The sequence below is a fragment of the Raphanus sativus genome, chromosome 6 (genome assembly GCF_000801105.2).
Source record: "Raphanus sativus cultivar WK10039 chromosome 6, ASM80110v3, whole genome shotgun sequence".
Classification (NCBI taxonomy): domain Eukaryota; kingdom Viridiplantae; phylum Streptophyta; class Magnoliopsida; order Brassicales; family Brassicaceae; genus Raphanus; species Raphanus sativus.
The window spans coordinates 24173244-24196309 of NC_079516.1; the positions used below are offsets into that span (position 1 = coordinate 24173244).

The 23066-nt window shown below is 31.6% G+C and overlaps 2 protein-coding genes and 1 long non-coding RNA gene across 3 annotated transcripts; 2 read left to right on the top strand and 1 right to left on the bottom strand.

The window, feature by feature from the left end:
• Positions 1 to 214: 214 nt before the first annotated feature.
• On the top strand, positions 215 to 1573 carry LOC130496658 (uncharacterized). The gene is made up of 2 exons (XR_008935819.1): positions 215 to 574; positions 702 to 1573. It is a non-coding gene; the product is annotated as an uncharacterized LOC130496658 (long non-coding RNA).
• Positions 1574 to 9844: 8271 nt separating this feature from the next.
• Positions 9845 to 13069, top strand: LOC108813047 (protein ROLLING AND ERECT LEAF 2). The gene is made up of 4 exons (XM_018585481.2): positions 9845 to 11499; positions 11575 to 11777; positions 11857 to 12080; positions 12164 to 13069. The coding sequence occupies exons 1-4, from the start codon at positions 10245 to 10247 to the stop codon at positions 12912 to 12914; spliced, it is 2433 nt and encodes an 810-aa protein (XP_018440983.1). The 5' UTR covers positions 9845 to 10244; the 3' UTR covers positions 12915 to 13069.
• Positions 13070 to 13073: 4 nt separating this feature from the next.
• LOC108813049 (mitochondrial outer membrane import complex protein METAXIN) lies at positions 13074 to 14920 on the bottom strand. The gene is made up of 6 exons (XM_018585482.2): positions 14713 to 14920; positions 14068 to 14402; positions 13925 to 14001; positions 13780 to 13840; positions 13518 to 13662; positions 13074 to 13438 (listed from the first exon to the last, which is right to left on the bottom strand). The coding sequence occupies exons 1-6, from the start codon at positions 14870 to 14872 to the stop codon at positions 13272 to 13274; spliced, it is 945 nt and encodes a 314-aa protein (XP_018440984.1). The 5' UTR covers positions 14873 to 14920; the 3' UTR covers positions 13074 to 13271.
• Between the last annotated feature and the right edge of the window lie 8146 nt (positions 14921 to 23066).

Genomic DNA, 23066 nt, shown 5'->3' on the forward strand with positions numbered 1-23066 from the left:
GAAATAAGTCAACCATCCCACTGGACGCTCCTGTAGCTACATAGGAATGCATAAAACCTCTCTTTGTCACATTTTACGCAATGAGGAAAGCCTCTCTATTAGTAGTTCTCTCTTCTTTTATCAATCTCCACCATTCCAGCTTTCTTAGTCTCGTCATGATCTGTGCGTATTGACACGTGAAATGTGGCCATGCTTTTGGTCTGAGGATCACGTTAGTCAGGGTAGCTTCATCCATAGCAATAATCACTCGGTTCACCCGGTGGAAACTCAAGCTTTCAACCGTCCAAATCAATGCTTGAAACTTAGCTTCATCGAGTGATGGTATGTTAGAGAAAGCTCTTTGACTATGCAATATGACTGCCCATTTCGTTTCTTAACACCCAAACGATCCTCCACTCCTCTGCGTGTTCTTGTCCACATCTACTCCAACATTGCACTTAAGCCAACCTCAGTTTGGAGGCGTCCATCTTCGTTCTTCGACCCCCACCATTGTTTTCTCCTTCTCCTCCAGCTCTTTCTCATGTTTTTGAGCTAGCAGCCAGGACTCCACTTCCTACGATATCTTGTCAATCAGGTTTGTTGCCATAAAAGCTTTGCCTGCAAAGATTATCCCATTTCTTGTTTTCCACAAGTACCATAATCCAAGGTATCATGTTCCTGATCCTTTCACTTATCGCCTTGTTCTTCATCGACATCATAAGATAGTGGATATTAGAGAAGTGAGAGACTTTGTCATACCCATTCATCGGATGCGGGACATTCGCCAGAGCCCAAACTTGTCTAGCTATGGAGCATATCAATGGACCTACTTTATATTAACAACTTTTTCTCTTTTACCTTCAATCTCTCCTCCAGATTTTCTTCTTCGATGTCTGCATCTATGCTTCAAAAGTTTACATTATTCTTCTCTATGGCTTTGGTCTAAAATACAAAATTACTCTTTATAGCTCTGGTCTGTAATAGTTTTTTCTTTTCTAATAAGACGTCATTGCGATGATCATATGCTATTAAATTTCTTATCCTTCGCTTTTGTGATTTTAGTTGCATTTGACAAGGATTTTTAAGCTTAATTATTTGATAATAATGATGCACGAACTGAAGTATATCATTACTAGCGAAAAACCCTGACCGACATAAATAAGATTCATTTTTAGCAGATGATGGATTCGATTACTCATCTCCAAACTTGAGCTTGACCGGAGTTTGACGGAGCTGATGTTGGACCAAATCTTGACTAAGCTGGACCTCGATGGAGCTAATTCTGGACCGGAGCTTAACATAGTGATTCCAGATCGGAGCTTGACGGAGCTCTTGCCGTGTAAAGACAGTGACAACGACCGGAGTTTGCCTTAAATAATTCACAGTCTCCGCTCGTCGTCTTGTTTTTTACGCCGGTGCACCGGAAACTCGAAGCCAACGTCGTCTACAAGCTCGAATCTGTTGTCGTCAACAAGCTCTGATATGTTTTCCAAGTTTCTTGTTATTGCTATTTTAGGTCCTTCATATTTTGATTATCTACAATTTGGCCCTGCAACTTCGAAATGTTAAACGTAAAAAAACCAAAAACGTTATATACCTTATATAATTGATATATTGTACAGTTAAAACTCTATAAATTAATAATTTTGGATTTGATAATTTATTAATTTACAGCAAATATATTTTTAAGATTTATATCTATTTTAAAATGGGTTTTATGTTTACATATAAAGAATATTTAATTTTACTGATTTTTTAAATTAATAAATTATGTAGTTTTAACATTATTAATTCAAAGAATAAATTATCTATTTTATAAATTAAATGATTTTATGATTGTTGATAGTACATAATTTTATTTTGTTAAGAAATAGGTTTTAAAGTCTTTAACTTTAGAATTATATATTTATATTAGGGTTTGGGTATCTAGTATAAGTGTTTTGACTATATGCATTGTAATTTGATAATAATTGCATGTATACAATAATACTATTTTCAAAATTTTATAAAGTCATAATCTATAAAGTGTAGGTTATAATTCTAAAAATCTAAAATTATTTTTAAATTAAAAAACGTATTTATATTTTTTATACCTTAAATAAAAGTTATAAATGATATTAAATTAAATGTAACAAAAGAGGAAAAATGCCCGATTCACACCTCGGTGTACACCACATGGACACCCCGGCATACACTCCATGGACACCCCGGTGTACACTAGTGCGCATCCGGTGGATACCAAATTATTCTTAAAATTTTGAAAACATATTTATTAGTGCTAACAAATTATCAAAATAAATGATTAGTTTGCTTTTTTCGTGTACACAATACTTTCATGTGTATACACTATTTACTCCCCAAGTGTACACACTGTGTATTCCCAAGTGTATACCATTGTAATCACAGGTGTACATCGAATGTACATCCCGGTGTACACTGAATATACTCTTTTTACATCAAGGTGTACATTCTGGTGTACACCGAGTGTATATTTTGATGTGCACTTGGTATATTCGTGTACATCTTAGTGTACACCGAATATACTCCTTTTACATCAAGGTATACATTTTGTGTACACCGAATGTAGATCCTGGTGTACACTGCGTGCACACCGAGTCCTGGTGTACACAAGTGTACTTCTTGGTATCTACGTGTACACCTATCTGGTTTTACATTCTGGTGTACATTGAATGTACTTTCTTGTAAACCGTTTGTACATCTTGGTGTACACCGACTGTACTTCTTGCTATCCACGTGTACACTATCTCTACACCATAATGTACACCCATGTTTACACCATGGTGTACACCACAATATAATTATAAAATTTATTCAAAAATAGTAAGATTTTGTTAGATTCCTTTTTAACATATTTTTTATAATTAAAAATAAAAAAATTCAAATTTATAGTTGGTTTATTATTAATATAAATAATTAAATATATCATATTAACTAATTCTTTAAATGTCTTATTATGACGTGTTAATAGTAGATAAAATATGACCCTAAATTAATAGATTAGATTTATAAACTTTACACCAACACAAATCATTTTTGAATCAATCCTAAATCCTAAATGATATTATTCTATATAAAACCTAAACGTTATATTCTATAGATTCCCCATTTAAATAATAACAAATAAAACTTTGTGTATCATTTTTTAGCTTTCATAAGAAACAAGATATAATACGCTATTTTTTATTTGTTATTATTTAAATGGAGAATCTATAGAGTATAATGTTTAGGATTTATATAAAGTATATCATTTAGGATTTAGGATTGATTCAAAAATGATTTGTGTTGGTGTAAAGTATAAATCTAATCTAATCTATTAATATAGAGTCTATTTTTATCTACTGTTAACAATTCATGGTAAGACCATTTAAAGAATTAGTTAATGTTGCCCAAAAAAAAGAATTAGTTAATATGAAATATTTGATTATTTATATTAATAATAAACCAATTATAAATTTGAATTTTTTATTTTATTTATAAAAAATCTGTTAAGAAAGAATCTAACAAAATCTTACTAAAGTTTAAATATTTTGATAAAATAACACATTAATTAATTTCGTAATTAGTAATATAATATTATTATAAATCAATGTTAATTATTATTCTAAAACAAGAAAATAAAAATTCTATACTATTTTGATTTTTTTTATAATTATATTCTGTATTATATAAAAATAGAAGTGATTTATGAATTAAATATGACAAAATTATATTAAATAGGTAAATTAACAAAAAAAATTTAAAAAATTGTTTCATGTAAATAAATTATAATTCATCATTAAAATGAGTAAATATTCGTAAACTATATATGATGAGTGGAGATGACAGTGCACCGGCGTGGAGACGGCAAGTGGAGTCTAGGGTGGTTCATTTTCGATTTACAGTGCACCGGTGTTGTGAACAAGACGACCACCGGTGATGACGACCGGAGACGACGACGACTTTGATAGATGAGTTCGACGACGATGACGGAAAGGAAGATCAAGCTCGGGTGTGGAGATGAGCTTTGTCAACCTCCATCAAAAAAAATTTTCTTCTTGTTTCTAACAACCGCCAAGTCGCTAGTTTCGAGTACAAGCTGATAAGTGAGTTGTAGAAAACTGAGTCAGTCTCCATCCCGAACTTGATTTATCGACTGTGAACAAGTTTTCAGAGACGAAAGTCAAGTTAACGGATGTAAGACTTGAGGAGAGAGAGAAGAAAGTGACGGAATCTGTGGGACTGAGTCATCCAAGTTTATTGATACACTAACCAAGTTTCAGAGTCAATTTTACATCTAATTTACTCAAGTTTATGGGTCACAAAAGATTAAAATAGTCATGATTTATTTCTCTCCCATATAGTCATGAGTTTTTTTCCAATTAAGAGCTTGATTGTTTCCAGTTTTTGAAGTAGTTTTTGGTTTTTGATTTTCCAAAAATTATTTTTTATCCAATCATGATTTTATCAAAGTAGATTCCCTAATTTTTAGGGAAACTAGTTTTTCCAGTGTTTTGCTATTTTATGTGTAAAAGCTAGAATCCACATTTTTATAGTTTCTACCGACGACAACCATTGTCTTTTTTTCTATTATTATTTTTCAAAAAAAAATATTAACTTTAGAAAAACATCTACTGACTAAATTTATTATACAAAATACATGAATAAAAATCACAGAATAATAACATAATTTAAAAATCAATTTACTGGATCTTTGTTTAGCCATATTATTTATTATTATTTAAATGGAATTTTATACTATAAAATTTATATAGAATTAATTAATTTTTATTAGTTACAATTGTTATACATTTATTACATTGTAATTTTATTTGTTATATATAATATGGAAATTATTTTTATGTTAAATATTTGAATTTGCATAAATTTTATTATGATTACCATCGCTTAAAAAATATAATTATTTTAATTTTGCTTTTATAAAAGCTAATTATATATAAAACTAAAATCTTCTCTAAAAATTCAGCTATTGATATTTATTTTGTAATATTTTAATATCATAATTTTATCATATTTTAAAATATAAATAATTTTATTTAATCTGTTTAAAAAGCTTAACTATGAATTGTGTATTTAGGTTTAGGGTTTAGAATTTTGTAGAATAAAAAAGTACTACATTTTTGAATTTTTTTTAAATAGTTTGAAAAATATATTTTTCGAATTTCAAAAAGAAATTTTGAAAATAAAAATTCGAGAACTAATTTGTTTTGTAAATAATTCGAATTTGAAAACATATAATTTGAAATAAAAAAAATTATTATTTTTTATTTTTAATTTTCAATATATTTGTTTGTGACAAAAACATAAAAGATCTATTTAGGAGAATTGCCATTTTATTTATGATATATTTAAAATAAACTTTAATATAAGTTTTCATTTTATCAGGAATACTATTTTTTATTGTTTTCAAAATAAGATTTTATTATTAATAATATTAAAGTTGAAAAGCAAAAACCAAAATCTAAAGATATCATTTAATTTTTTTGAAAACCTAAAATTTACAGAAAAATCAAAAACCAAAATTTAAAACCAAAATCTAAAATCTAAAAACTAAAATCTAAAAACCAAAAACTAAAATCTAAAAACTACTAAAGCAATCATCACCTAAAACTTGCAGTGACCCAAATTATGAACTTGTCGTGATCCACTGTCATAACTGACTCTCCTAAAACTTCATGTATTTTAGAACGGAAGGAGTATATGATTCTTTTTTTTTTTGATAAAATGAGTATATGATTCTTCAACTTAGCAATTCCTTATTTGAATATCAGAAGTCTATAGCATAGAAAAATGCATTATTTGAAAAGACTTTAGAAAGTATTATAACTTTCATTATCAGCAATGAGGGTCCATTACGATATAATTATCCTTTTTGTGAGTAGGAAAGATGAAGGAATGTTCAAAGAAAACTTATAGGGTTCTTGTTCGACGAAAGTTTTCTGTAGGATCATGCATGCGCTTGCGTACCACTTTTTCTAAATAATAAAGTATGGACACGAAAGACAAGTTTAGAGTCTGCTTATGTGGGTAACCGAACCTCATTGGTGATTTTGTTGGTTTCGTTGGAACCTCCTTACCATTTAGATCACATGTATCTTGTTGAAAGAAAGTTTCTTTCCCTTACAGTTTTAAAACCAAAATATATAGAGAATTTAGGACTTATATGTCTGGATCACATTATGCATGGGGGTGTGCTACTCATGTTATTTGGAGGACTGGCATCAGTTTGGCTACTCTTTAGAATTTGCTATGAAAACATCTATCTTATTAAAAGAGAAGTAAAAAATGAATTCACCCTAAAATTTACAACTTATTTACAGGTTAATTCCGCTGATGTATTAAATAATATTAACTTAATCATCGTTTCTCTTATTTTATTAATATTTCCTAAATAAAGTTTAGCTAAATTTCGTATTCAACATATTTACTAAAATGGTTTAGCTCAAATTTAGGAAAATTCAAGTTTGAAAAGGATTTCTAGAAATGCTATGTAATATTTCCCAAGTATTATATAATCCGGCCTAAATAATATGTATTTTGGATATTCTAACACATATGTTTTAACCATTACGGTTACAATTAATTAATTTCGACAATAAAATCTATATATGCTAAGATTTAAATATTTTTGATTTACTTGTAGAATAATACTGAATTGTTTATAACTGGATATTAATTATTCACTCAATCTAAATCTTGCCTAAATATATATATTTCAAATAATTCTAAAATATATGTTTAACAATTTCAGTTACTATTAATTATTTTCAACAATAAAATCTATCTATAATAAAATTTAAATATATTTTAATTACTTGTAGGATAATATTTAATGTTTATAATTGAATATTCCTTTTCTGATGTATATAATCTTGTCATATAGCTCATATCTAATCGAAAAATTTAAAATATTATTACAGTTGAAAAATGATTTCGTGTTAAAGAAATATTACTTAAACATATCAAAGGGTCAAGTATTTGTCAAAGGTCTAGTATGGTGCACAGATCAATATTTTTTTATATAATGTACAATATTTAATTATTGTATTTATAAACAGTTTAAAATATAAAAATATTTAAAATATTAACTAATAAGCATTTAAATAGTATCTATGTAACAAAAGTGAAAAAGGTATCCATATGACATATGTGCGGGTTAAACTCTAGTATATTTTGTAATGCAATGTACAAGCAAAAGTGTTTATGAAAAGAAGACAAAAAGCACTAACTTTCACAAAAGAATGTTTGGCAAGGAACGTAAATATGTTAAACTTTTTTATAGTAAAGTTTTTTTTTTTGAAACTCAAGTAAAGTTTCCATAAAACATTAATACTCTCTTATTTTTAGTTATTATCTTGATGGTTCATATCTATGCTTATACAATAATTTGTTTCGGTTATTTTATAATAAACTAATTTTCAGTTTGATACTCCATATAAATAATTTTAGCGGGCAAAAAGAAGTAAAAAGTGAATCATCTATACTATTATTTGCGAAGTGATTTTTCGCAACGAAGATTTCACGTTAAAAGTTGGAATGGTTAATATCGATACTATCCTTAATAAATTTGTATATATAATTAAAAACAAATTTATATTAGTCAAATTTGGAGTGGTAAATATCGATACTGCCCTTAATGAATTTGTATATATAATTAAAAAAGAATTATATTAATCAAATTATTTGTTAAAAAAAATTCTTATATATTTTTTTGTTATCTTAAAATAATTATTTCTATAAAAGTTTAAAAAAAGATATAGAATAATTTATCTATATTTATACTACTATTTGTAAATTTATTATATTTGCGAGGTGATTTTTCGCGATGAAGCTTTCACGTTAAAAGTTGGAGTGGTTAATATCGATACTGCCCTTAATGAATTTGTATATATATAATTAAAAATGAATTTATATTAATCAAATTTGGAGTGGTTAATATCGATACTGCACTTAATGAATTTGAATATATAATTAAAAAGGAATTTATATTAATCAAATTTTTTTTTTCTAAAATAAGATAATTCTTATATATTTTGTTGTTATCTTAAAATAACTATTTCTATAAAAGTTAAAAAAATAAGATATAGAATAATTTATCTATATCTATACTATTATTTGTGAATTATTATATATTTACAAAAAAATATTTATTAATAATATTAATTATTTTAAAATAAGATAATTCTTCTATATTGTGTTGTTATATTAAAATAATTATATCTATTATAAAATTTAAAAAATAAAGATATAAAACAATCTATCTATCTATCTATCTATCTATACTATTATTTGAGAAGTGAATTTGCTTCATGCTCTCCATAACTATAGATTTAGCTTATTTTATGCTTAATTATTAATATTAACTAATTAATATTTTTAGTGATTTAACTGATAATTTATCATTATCTTGAAAAAATCATCTTCAAAATTAATAGTATAGATTTAGTAATATTAAAGTATTACATATATGTTTATATTATATTTTGGTTTAGCAATATCAAAGCCACTATATTTTAATGAATATATATATATATATATATATATATATATATCACATAAGATAGAATAATAATTTATCTTTTACTTTGTAGAACAATAAAATCACCTATTGTGATAATTTCTAAAAAAGTTGGCAGAAGATTCAAAATTATTTATACTATTATTCGCAAAATAATTTGTTCGCTCTCACGTTTAAATTTAGAGCGTTGGAAATATTTTTCATTCTTAATAAATAATTAGATTATATTTGTTAATATATAATTACCCATAAATTTAAAAAATAAATTTTATTAATTTGGTATTCATCATTATCTAAAAATTCTATATTCTATTATCTAAAAATATTTACATCATATATTTTAACAATAAATACAATTTATGTATATGTGAATATTTTAAGTTTATTTTATGTAACAAAAGATATTTTATTAAAATAGAAAAGTATTGAATATAAAAATTAATATTTAGTTAATTAATAAATATTTAAAAAAATGAGAATAATTTTATTCTAAGGTTTTTGAATTTATAGTTTATCTGTTTATAATTTTTTTTAAACTATTAATCCCACAAGTGCAGGCAAAACACCTAATTTTGTCATATAAATGAACCATTCCAGATAAGGAAACAATCCAGGACAACTACAAATAAACTGGAAGTAAGCAATTCATGTTAAAAGGAAAATGCATAAAGGAACCAGCGGTTCATATACATTTTTCTAATGGCAGCTTAGTCCCAAATTTGATCATGATTCATGATCTTGAGAGTAGCATATTGAAATCCGACCCAAACCAATTTTCGTTTTGATATTTAAATACTTTTCAGTTCATTTGTTGCATTAGACCAGGACCAATATACATACATTGTCTAAAATATATGAAACCGTGGAAACTATTGGTCCAATAAAACAGATTGGGACTGAATTAATCTCTATGGATTTCAAGTTAAAACGAACAATGCTATGTGCTAAATCTATTATCATACAAGACATGCCAAAAAGCCCATCGGGTCAGATATTTATCAAAACGTGAGCCCAATAGAAAAAGACGGGGACTACTAAACTACTTTGCTATACCTAATGGCTTTTTCGTGATTAAACGTAATAATCAGGGGCAAGAAGAGAAATCACAAGCATCGAGACACTTGATGATAGTATCTTTTCATCATGTGGGTCCAGAATTCGCCTTTTACTTTACAGGCCGGTCCTTACTTTTTTATCGCTTTTCCTAATTTCTTCCAACGTATTTTCCCACTGCAGAATACTAATCAATTACGAAAATACCCCTCTTATGTTATGTCCTTTTCTTTTTTTCTTGGCTTGTCTTCTTCTCCTTCTTGACTCTCTCTCTCTCTCTCTCTCTCACTCTCTCTCTCTTCTTCGAAGCCCGACAGTAATTTTGACCGTTGCTTTCTCCAACGTCTCTTCTCCTCACACGCTCCTCCACAGCTTCTTTTGACCATTACACAACCCTATTAGGTTCCTCTCTTTTGTCTTCTCTCTCTCTCTTTTTCTTGGTTTCTTCTTTGCTTTTATTTCTTTTAACATTTCACCAGAACCAATCCAAGATTTTTCCACTGTGCATGGGGTTTTAGATTTTTTCTTGAAGAGGGTTTAAGAAGAGTCTTGTAAACTAAGCAAAGAATCTTTCTTCTTCAGACATGAAGTAAAAAAAAAAAAACAATGTCTTTTTTCTTTGCTATCTACTTAGTTGTTCTTTGATCTGTGGATTGTGAAACTTAAAGAGAGAGAGATGGGATGCTCTCATTCGAAACTAGACGACGAGGAATCAGTTCAGATCTGTAAAGACAGGAAACGTTTCATCAAACAAGCGATAGAACATAGAACCAAGTTTGCTTCTAGTCACATTGCTTATATCCAGTCACTTAGAAAAGTCTCTGACGCTCTCCATGACTTCATCGAAGGAGACAACTACAAGCCTCACGAGTTTGTTCAGGACTCGTTCGTGACTCCTGTTAAGAGACTACCACCGAGCAGAAGCAGGAGAGGCAGCGGTGGTGGAGGAGGAGGAGAGTTCATAACGATTTCACCTTCTTCTATGCCTCAGAAAATGATTCAAGATAAGCCAAGAAGGAAGGTGAGAGCGAGTTACTTGATGGCTAACAGAACCAGACCGGTTCGTGTTGAAGAGAGGTCTCCTGAGACGTTTCGTGTTGAGTCATTCTCACCTCCAAGTCAACAACAATACGGTGAAGGAGATGGCTTCTTTGGGATGAATATGAATATGAACATGAACACTTCTGCAGCTTCTTCTTCTTCGTTTTGGAACCCGTTGAGCTCTCCTGAGCAACAGAGGTTGAGTAGTCATAACATTCCACCTCCTTCACCTCAGAACTCTCAGTGGGACTTCTTCTGGAATCCCTTCTCTTCTTTGGATTATTATGGATATAATAATAGTTATGATAGAGGAAGCGTTGATGTTAGGAGTGGTGGTGTGGATGATGAGATAAGAGGACTGAGACGTGTTCGTGAGGAAGAAGGGATTCCAGATTTGGAAGAAGATGATGAACCTGAACCTCCTCAGCCTGTGAGGTTTCATAGTCATACTCCTCCTAAAATAGTAGTAGAAGAAAGTAAGAGTTGTTGCAAGGAGGAAGTTAAAGTTGAAGATGTTGATGAGAATGATGATGATGATGATGATGATGATGAAGATGATGATGGGGAGTTTACAGATAGTGGCTGTGAAGAAACTGAGAACGAGGGAGATGAGAAATGCGTTGGGAAGCAAGAACAGCGAACAGTTGAGGTGCCTAGAGTTGAAACTACAGGGAATGTTGTTGTTGAAGAGGTGAAGAATGTTGTTAATGTTGCAAAAAGAGAGACGCCAGGTTTCACCGTGTATGTGAACAGGAGACCAACGAGCATGGCTGAGGTTATCAAAGATCTTGAAGATCAGTTCACAACTATTTGCGACGTGGCTAAGGAAGTCTCTGGGCTACTGGAAGCTAGCAGAGCTCAATACGCACCGTCCTCTAGTGATCATAGTGGTAAGTACTTTCATGAATATGATTCTATGTTTGTGAATGTTGAAGGAAACTTTATCTTTTGTGTGTGTTTTGTAGCAATGAAAAAGCTGAATCCAGTAGCTTTGTTCCGTTCCGGTTCATCAAGATCTTCCTCTTCAAGATTCTTGCTCACATCTTCTTCTGGTGGTTCTGAAAGCAGAAGCGATGGTTCGGATGAGTCTTGCATGGTTTCAGGTAGCCACCAGACAACATTGGACAAACTTTTCGCGTGGGAGAAGAAACTCTACGATGAAGTTAAGGTTAGTATAACAAGAGTTCTAAGCAAGTAATTACTATGTTGTTTATAGATATGAACAGCCTTTTCTGGTCTTGTGACAGTCTGGAGAACGTGTTAGAAGAGCATACGAGAAGAAGTGCATGCAGCTTAGGAATCAAGATGTTAAAGGAGATGATCCTTTTGCAGTTGATAAAACAAGAGCTACGATCAGAGACCTAGACACGCAGATAAAGGTGTCTATACACTCTATTGAATCTATCTCCAAAAGGATTGAGACTCTTCGTGACCAAGAACTGTTGCCTCAGCTTCTCGAGCTTGTTCAAGGGTAAACACCAACTTCTTCTTCTTCTTCCTATTTGGTTTCTCTTTATACAAGACTGATTAATGGTGGAATCTTGATCGTAACAGATTAACAAGGATGTGGCAAGTGATGGCAGAGAGTCATCAGATACAGAGAAGAACACTAGACGAAGCCAAAATGTTACTTGCAGGGACACCAGTTTCAAAGCGTCACAAGAAGAGACAACAACAAGCTCCAATAATGCCAGAGGCCATCAACTCACAAAGATTAGCTCAATCTGCATTGAATCTTGAAGCTCAGCTTCGAAACTGGAGAGCCTGTTTCGAGTTCTGGATCACATCTCAGAGATCCTACATGACAGCATTGTCCGGTTGGCTTCTCAGATGTCTCAGATGTGATCCTGACCCTGACAAAGTTAGACTATCCTCATGTCCTCACCCGATATACCGAGTCTGCATCCAGTGGTCGAGGCTGCTCAACAGCTTGAACGAGAAGCCGGTTCTGGACAAACTCGAGTTCTTTGCCTCTGGGATGGGTTCAGTCTACGCAAGACAGGTTAGAGAAGATCCAAACTGGAGCGGTGGAGGCGGGTCAAGAAGATATTCCGGGTCAGAGAGCTTGGACCTCGTGTTGGCTGATAGAGTAGAAGAAGATGTTGTGATGACTGCTGAGAAACTTGCAGAGGTTGCTGTTAAAGTTCTCTGCCATGGAATGTCTGTTGCAGTTAGTTCACTGGCTGAGTTTGCCATCAACTCGGCTGATGAACACTCAAAGCTTGTTAACCAACCAGAGGACGCTGCTGATGCCACCACCAGCACGTCAACGCAACAACGTCCGGATGTAAATTCCAATTCCTAATTGTTATTTTGGGGTTTTAGAGAGTTTAGAAAATTAGGTTAGGCTTCTTGGCTATCATCTTTTGCTATCAGAAGATAGTTTTTAGATGGATGAGATTTGTATTATTTAGTAAAAGACAAAACAGAGTTAGTTCAGTTGATTTTGAGGATGAACAACACATTGTCTTTAGAACCAATGAAAATTATATAAAAGCCAACGAATCTCCTTCAGAATGAAAAAAATGATTATAATGTGTGACTAACCTCACATCTTAAGCCTCTCTCTCTTTAACTAAAAATTTAAGAAAAAGCAGAGAGATTATTGTGTCTAAGAAGAAGAGAGTTACTGGTTCATGTAACAAGAGAAGCTTTAGTTGTACTAATCATCATCTTCATACTCCAGTTCATCGTTACTAACTCCTCCCATCACGGATAAGTAAATAACCACTGCTAGAAACTGAGCAGCTAGAAAGAACTTTGCTCTTTTCTTGAATGTTTTCTCCTCTTCAGTCTTTTCTGTCTTTGGTTTGCTCTTTGGCTTCGAACCTGATGATATTCATTTGCTTAACAGGGTTAGACATATTCAATTTGGGTTTCATATATGTCTCTTTGAGTGTTGGCTTACCCTTTCTGGAAAAAGAGGAAGGGAATGAGTGAAGTGGAGGCGAAGAAGATGAAGAAGGGGCTTTAAGGAACTCTAACCTGAGTTTCTCAGCATATCTGACAAGATTACCATGTTCTAGAAGTTTGCGCTGAAGCACTGATGTTTCCTGATCATCATACACCACCATAACGAAACTACTTAATATTAAGTTGTTTCAAGGAGGCCTAGATTCTACCCAAATAAGCTGAAAAATTGGTTGAATTGTGTGTAAAGCAGAGCTTACCGGTAGCACTTGGATTATAAAAAGTATGTGTGAGAGAAGGAAAGCATCCAAACTAGATGGCCTGTTGGGAAGTGTACAAGACAAAACATTAAGAATCTTCCATAAAAGGCTTATGAATCAAGTTTGGTCAATGTGATTGCAGTACCTGTCTTCAAAAAGAAACTTCTGCTCGCCTAACCTAGTCGACAAAGCTTCATACGCATCACTAGCCCTCTTGTATATCTGTTCATTCAAAGACCCTTAAGACTTACACATTCAAACAAACACACAAAGCTTAAGAAATTGTACCTGTTTCTTTCTTTCCTCTGCGTTTTCTTTTGTGAGTCCTAAACGGGTCTTGGCCATGTAAGTCTGCTTATAGAAGAGGACCTTGCTAATCACCCAAGGAAGGTCCGCGTAGTAGATCTTCCACGCAGATACTCTATCAGTACCAACCCACAGTTCATACGCAAGCGCTTCTTCCAGCCATGATAAGATAAGAGCTTTCAAGGAAAGATAATCAGGAAGAGACTGAAGCTGAGAGTCAAGATTAACAACCCCATCTTTCTTCAGCTTCTCGATCACACCTCCGTCTTCATTGTTGTATGCAACATATGTACCCGTTTCAAAGTACGGAAGCTCATCTATACACGTTAAAGGACGTAACTTTTCTCAAAAATAAAGCAAATCTTTCAAACCTCAAAACCCTAATTAAGACTCTTATTACAAGCAATTACATTAGCCTAAAACCCTAATTAAAACCCTTATAAGCAACAAATCATTATCGTAAGAATCAATCAAGCATCAACAAACACATTGAGTTCTCTCAAAAGACCATAACTTCTCTAAAAAACGAATCTTTCAAACCTCAAAACCCTAATTAAAGCTCTTATTACACAGCAAATCGTTCTAGCAAGAATCAATCAAGTAAGAATAAAGACATAGAGTTGGTACCTGAATCAGGGAAGATGGAATTGAAGGCGAGTTGAAAAGGAAGCTGGGCTAGTTTCAGGTATATGTAAGCGGGGAGGCAGTTAGGGCAAGCTGTTGGGAGACCAAAGCGAGGCTTCCTTGTTACCAAAGTGAAACCCGATGTGTCTTGATCGCCTTCCATTGGGATTGGTCGTGTAATAGAAGACAAGAAACTCAAACTCGATCACCGATTAAAAACTGGGGCGAGACAAGACAAGATCCAATCGGGTACGGGTTCGGATCCGGCTTTTAAAATTAGGGTTTATTAAACTACTATCCACTTTGGGCTTTGATGGCCCATGGATATTACCCAGTAACGAGATAACTAGTGAAAAGTCTAAAACCATCCCTACATAGGGGTGGACACTTTGATTATTTTATCGGTTCGGTTCGGGTTCGGTTCGGTTTGGTTAATTCGGTTCTAGAAATTTTCAAGTTGAAGTAAACCATATTTAGTTTGGTTTGAATCGGTTTCGGTTCGGTTTGTGTTTCGGTTCGGTTTAATCGGATTTTTTTAGTTTAGTTTTTTTTAGAAAAATCACGTTTTAAAACATCAACGCATGGTCATGAAATCATCATGTTGGTGAAAATAAAAAATAAATTATGTGAACTAAATCCAATATAGAACTAAATCAATAATTTCTTTGTGTTTAAACGTAAAACCAAACATTAAAATGTAATCTATTTATTTTAGATTATTATCTTTGAAACTAATATAAATACTACAAGCAATAGGAGTGGCACTTCAGTTATTTTATGGATTCGGTTTCGGTTCGGTTCGGTTATAAAATTTTTCCAACCGAACCGAAGTAAACCATAACTAGTTTGGTTCGGTTTTAACTCAGTTCGGTTCGGTTGGTTCGGTTCGGTTTTTTTGCCCACCCCTACTACATAGTACATACTAGTGACCAATCGTGCAGTGCATTTGGCTTGTAACATGTTGTATACCAGATCTGTATTGGTTTAAGATTATCACTAGATTTTGACCCAACCTTAAAAAGGACGGTATATTTTTTGTTGGAAAATTATTTTACGTAATAAAAATTATGATTTTTGATAAATTATATATTTTAACTTTTTATGTAATTTATCTTAAATTACTTATATGACTTATTTTTGTTATTTTCAATATGACTAAATTTTAGAAGATTCTAAATAATTCTAACCTGTAATATGATTTTATTTATTTAAACCGAAGTTAAACTTATTTTACACTAATTTTTTTAATTTAAATAAATTATTTTATATCTTCAACACTCTTGTATTGAAAAATTTATTTGTGCGTTTCAAAACAATTTCTATAATTTTATTAAATTTAGTTTATGTGATTTAGTTTTTATTTTAAATGAAACTATTTTTAAGGAGTTGAAATAATTAGACCCGTATTATGATTTTATTGATTTAATCATTTGTTATTTCAACTTGATTTTATTTTGAGGTTTCATTTAATAAATGCTTTCAAATAATTAATAATGTGAAAGATTTCTTAGAAAGATATGATGCAAACATTTAGGAAACAAAATTTTCAAAAAGACTAAAAACTGAATTATATTAATGACTTTTGATTGGTTCCAATTAATTGCAAAATAATGACCTTTTAAGGGCGGATATATTTTTTGTTGGAAAATTATTTTACGTAATAAAAATTATGATTTCTGATAAATTATATATTTTAACTTTTAATGAAATTTATTTTAAATTTACTTATATGACTTGTTTTTGTTATTTTAAATATGGCTAAATTTTAGAAGACTCTAAATAATTATAACCCGTAATATGATTTTATTTATTTAAACCGAAGTTAAACTTATTTTACATTGTTTTTTTTTAATTTAAATAAATATTTTATATCTTCAACACTCTTGTATTGAAAAATTCATTTGTGCGTTTCAAAATATTTTCTATAATTTTATTAAATTTAGTTTATGTGACTTAGTTTTTATTTTAAATGAAACTATTTTTAAGGAGTTGAGATAATTCATATCTGTATTATGATTTTGTTGATTTAATCATTTGTTATTTCAACTTGATTTTATTTTGAGGTTTCATTTAATAAATGCTTTCAAATAATTAATAATGCGAAATATTTTTTGAAAAGATATGGACAAAACATTTAGGAAATAAAATTATCAAAAAGGTTAAGAATTGAATTATATTAAATATTCTTTAATGTAATTGCAAAATAATGACTTTTGATTTGTTGCAAATAATGCTGGAAAAAAATACAGGCAACTTTTGTAATTAATTAGAAATTTCAGGGGCAGATTCATAAACATGCATCTACTTTAATAGTATAGATTGTAGCAAAATCCATATGGTTTAAACAAATTGGCTTAGTTAGCAAATATAAGGGTTAACTAGAGATTGACCCGCATTCCCATGCGAGTATTGATTCTTACATTTTTATACATCGATATTTATTTTTCATAATTAGTGTTATATATTTTAGATGTGTCGTACTATAACTAAATATATTCAAAAGACCTAGACCGAAACATGTAATATAATTATGTTTGGTACAAATATCCGAACTCGTTTTAGATACATTGGTTATTTAGATATTTTTAGATTCCTATACATCAAAACCGAACTCATCACGACCAAGAAGGACTCAACTCAATACCCATACATAAATTTATAATATTCAAACAGGACCTAATTTAAAAATAAATATACCAAAAAAACAACAATGTACCTAAATGGATAGCTAATGTTTATGCCTAACTGATTTTATAAACTAATAAAAATGACTATATCTGTGTGTTTAGCTAAATTAAATCAAATATAAAAAGTTTTTTTATTTAGTCAAATAATTATATTAAATAAAAAATTAAGTGACAACAAATGTAACACATTTTTTTTAAGTTATTATTTTATTCACAAAAACATGTCTTTGAATAATGTTTTGGTTACGTTATTTTCCACCAACTGAAACTAAAATAAAAAAAGTTGTTTTACCAAACCAAACTAAACCGAACGTTTAACCATATATAAAACCTCAATACGAACTTTTATCATGCCTTAACAAAGCAACGAAGGACATGGAATAGGATTGTGGGACTTCATGATAATAATGGCAACTGGATCACGGAGGATAATGGCGTTGAGAAGGTTGCTGTCGATTATTTTACGGAACTATTTAGTACAACGGCACCAAAAGATTTTGATAATTTTTTGGAAGAAATAAGCCCGGGAATCACGCCTCAGATGAATCAAAGACTCTTGCGACCAGCATCAGAAGACGAGGTTAGACAGGCTTTATTTATGATGCATCCGGAGAAGGCTCCAGGACCTGATGGAATGACGACACTCTTTTTCCAACATTCTTGGCACATAATTAAGCAAAATGTGGTTGAAATGGTTAATAATTTTCTGCTTACGGGGGAATTGGATGACAGGCTAAATATTACAAATATTTGTATGATCCCAAAAACCGAGAGGCCAACGAGAATGGCTGAGCTAAGGCCAATAAGTCTGTGTAATGTTGGGTATAAGATTATCTCGAAGGTGTTATGTCAGCGATTAAAAGTGTGTCTCCACTTCTTATTTCGGAGACTCAATCGGCCTTTGTGACTGGGAAGTTGATTTCGGATAATATCTTAATAGCTCAGGAAATGTTTCATGGTTTACGGGCAAATAAATCATGTCAAGGAAAATATATGGCAATTAAGACGGATATGAGTAAAGCATACGATCGCATAGAATGAGATTTTATTCAAGCAATTCTACATAAGATGGGCTTTGATCCTCATTGGATTAAATTATTTATGGAGTGTATTTCGTCGGTTCAATATCGGGTTTTATTAAATGGTCAACCACGAGGTCAAATTGTACCTCAGAGGGGATTACGACAAGGGGACCCATTATCTCCGTACTTGTTTATAATATGTACGGAAGCACTGATTGCAAACATTAAAAAGACGGAGCGAAATAAGGAAATTACGGGAATGAAGGTGGCACGAGCTTGCCCCTCCATATCCCATCTGTTATTTGCAGATGACAGCCTCTTTTTCTGTCAAGCACAAAGAGATGAATGTCAAACAATTCTCAGGATTTTAAGGGATTATGAGGCAGTCTAGGGACAACTTATAAACTTTCAAAAATCATCGATTCAATTTGGTCATAAGATTGAGGAGCCTCGAAGACAGGAAATGCGGGATATACTAGGTATTCAAAATTTGGGAGGTATGGGATCTTATCTGGGTTTGCCAGAGAACCTGGGCGGATCAAAAATTCAGGTTTTTGGGTTTCTACATGACCGTCTAAATAGTAGAATTAATGGATGGACCTTCAAGTTTTTAACGAAAGGAGGAAAGGAAGTGATTATTAAATCTGTGGCAACTGTTCTACCTAATCATGTGATGTCTTGTTATCGGTTACCGAAAGCGACAACAAAGAAACTAACAAGTGTGGTAGCTAGATTTTGGTGGAGCCCAGGCGGAAGTACCAAAGGAATGTATTGGCAATCGTGGGATAAGGTATGCCTTACCAAGGAGGAAGGCGGGTTGGGTTTCAAGGAGATAACTGATTTTAACACAGCAATGCTGGCTAAACAGTTATGGAGGCTGATTGAGAAGCCAAACACACTTTTTTCTCGTGTTTTTAAAGGTCGATACTTCAGGAATGCATCACCCTTGGATCCGATTCTTTCATACTCTTCGTCATATGGTTGGCGGAGTATTTCTTCAGCTAGATCTCTGGTAAGCAAAGGACTAATTAAAAGGATGGGATCAGGATCGTCCATATCTGTATGGACTGATCTTGGCTCCCAACCACTCGCCCGAGACCAGCAAATAAAAATCAAGTTACTAGTCACCCTGACCTCACGGTTGATCAGTTCATCGATCACGAGAGGAGAATATGGAACTCACAGGCAATTCGGGCGGTAGTAGATCCTGAGGATGCAAAGATAATAGAAAGCATACCACTGAGCAGGATTCATAGATTGGACAGGGAAGGATGGCATTTCACTCAGAATGGAAAGTATTCGGTAAAATCAGGTTATCAAGTGGAACGGGCATACCCAGATATTGAAAGACCACAACAGATTTTTGGACCCACAGTGGATGCTCTTAAGGCACATTGTTGGAAAATACGATGCCCACCTAAACTCAAACATTTCCTATGGCAGTTAGTATCAGGATGTATATCGGTGAGAATACATGCTAGGGGTTTATCAGGGGACCTAGGTTGTGATCGATGTGGTGCTCCAAAGGAATCAATAAACCATGTGTTTTTTAAATGTCCTCCAACACGTCAAGTCTGGGCCCTATCCCAGATTCCATCGAATCCAAACATTTTCCCTTTTGAATCTCTTTACACGAATATGGATCATTTGTTTTGGAGAGTTTTGCCAACAATGGAGGATCATCATTTTGCGTGGCTATTATGGTACATCTGGAAAGGACGAAATAATAAGGTGTTCAGTAATCTGGATATTGATCCTAGGGACACACTTAAAATAGCGGTAACGGAGGCAAAACTCTGGGAAGATGCACAACAACAAACTATTACTGTGGTAGATAGACCAACCCCGAATTTACCGGTTATCCCAGGGCGCTGGTGCTTCATAGATGGGTCTTGGAAGGATAAAGATGTTTTCTCTGGGCAAGGATGGTATAGCACCCTTGAAGGTTATGCAGGTTTAATGAGAGCAAGAAATGTCCGAGCTTCTTTATCTCCTCTTCACTCGGAGATAGAAGCATTGATTTGGGCAATGGAGTGCATGCGGAACTTACGTCAGTTTCGGGTTACGTTTGCAACAGACTGTTCACAATTGGTGAAAATGGTATCGGAACCAGAGGAATGGCCTGCATTTGAATCTTATTTGGCAGATATCAAGACCATCCAGGAGATTTTTCACAGCTCAGAAATCATCTATGTATCACGCACACACAATACGAAGGCCGATGGACTAGCACATGGAGCTAGGAATCAAGCGTCTTTTGTTGTGCACATGGATGGCGAGCCACCGGTTTGGTTTACAGAGTCTATATGAGTCTGTAAAAGTCGATGACAGAAAAAAAACCTAGTTATTTACATTTTGATTTTATAATTGCAACAAAATCTATATTGATTAACTAATAAATAAAAATCTGCAATATTATTATTATGGTAATATAACTAATGATGTGAATTACTGTTAAGAAAATATAATTAATGAAATTATTAAGCTAAGTGAAATATGAAAATACAATTAATGTAATACTATTATCTATGTTTCCAAATAACTTTCATTTAGACTACTACTATCTATGTTTCCAATCGGTACTAAAATGTACTTCAGTTTTAATAATATAGATAATTAAGGAGATCAAAACAATACTAAAAGGGAGATATACTCCATGGACTAAAATGTCCACGTCCTCAAATAAAATCGTCCAATAGGAAAAGAGATTTTCGCCACGTCAGATTCATCACTTAGATCATTTGGGCTTCAAAACGTGTAGGTCAGTTGGGCTTCGAAAATCACTGCCCGGATCATACAGTTACGATAAGCCCGTGAACCCATCTCACTTCTGCCATTTCATATCTTAAAGAAAACAGTTACGAAGATCATCCACCGTCAGTCTCATCTCTTTGTCTTCTTCCCTACAATTAATTACCTACTAGATTTTGACCCGCCCTTTAAAAGGGCGGGTATATTTTTGTTTTATTTTTCTGAGAAATTTAATATTTATATTTGCGTGTTTAATTCATATTTTTAATATTCATTTAATATAATTTTTGGTACTATATTAAATATGTCAAGTTGCATAATTATACGCTATATGCATTTAAGAAATTATTTTAAACGTTATTCTTAAAGTTTGCAATATATTATATTTTTTTAATAGTTACCTAACATAGTTCGTCAAGAATATTTGTACCTAGAAAACTCGACGCGGATTCGATCCAAAAATTAAAGTTTATACTCTATTAGACTTGGCCTATATACTTGAATCGTTCTTAAAGTGTTATATCTAAAAAACCAATATGAAATCCAATCCACACCGAAAACCGAACGGTTTGAGTATATAGGCCCGAACTTTAAGTAAAATCATATTCAATAAATATTTTTAATCGAGTAACCTATTTAAAAACTGTTAAACTAAATAAGTTTATATAAATATTTATTTCTATTAAAAGTTTACCTAAAACTCAGGTAAACCCTATTTCAACATCATGTACTTATTAACTATAAACTTAATATTTGTGTAAAATATTTAAAACTAGAAAAAAAATCATAGACTTTTAGAATGATCCTATTTTAATATCCAGAATAGTTATATTATATGCCTTGATATATCTAGATTCTGATACGCGTTTTGAAAGTGCATAAATATAATGCATAATTTCATTAATAATGTTACATATGTTTGCAATCTGTAAGAATTTTATCTATTTAAAATATTTTTTATTTAAATCAGAAATTTTAAACCCAATTTGGGCTCGTAATGAAACCGGTATATAATATGATATGTAATCCGGTTTGGATTTCAAGAAATATATATTATTTAAAAATTTGATAAAACTCACAAAAACCGCTAAAACCTGAAATTACAAATTGAACTGATAGGTAACCGATATGTAATTCAGTTTGATTAAAAATTTATTTTAAAAAGGTTAAAATTTAATTTCAATGTCTGAATTAAAACTTGTATAAATTTAATTTTAATATTATTGTATCTTATTATATGTCGTAACTTCAACTTGTTACAAAAAATGTTTAAATTGTATTTGTGTAAAACAAAAAAATAAAGAAAATAGATTTTAAAACTTTACTATATTTTAAAACATGTTTTTGTTTTTTATATTGATATATATAGTTATATATTATAATTAATTAAACTATTGACCCATGATTCATCTACGGTCAATAACCAATGATAGAAAAGTAGTTCGGTTTAATGTTCGGATTGTATTTAAAATATTTATTTCTTATAATATCTTATTTTTCAAGTTCCCATTAGTTTTTGTAGCCGAAATAATATTTATTAAAGTATAATATCAATATTAACATTTTCAAACGACATCTTTAATTATTGGGCTGAATATGCTCTATGATTAAACATAGTCGACAGTTAGCCATTGAGAGTATTGAATCTCTAAAATTTTAGAAAAGAGGAAAAGTTAATTACAAAATATGTACGACTTAATTATTGTTTAATATCAAGGTATAATTCTTTTAAATAGATCGTACAAATAAGAGGTGGTTACCAGAGGTGGTTACATGTTTTGTTTAGATGTTATTTAATTCAGAATATTTAGTTGCAGTTATTAATTATGTTGGACCCAACTAATATCAGTTGGTCATACTTCAAGTTTAATGTTATTTAATCAACCTACCTCCAATC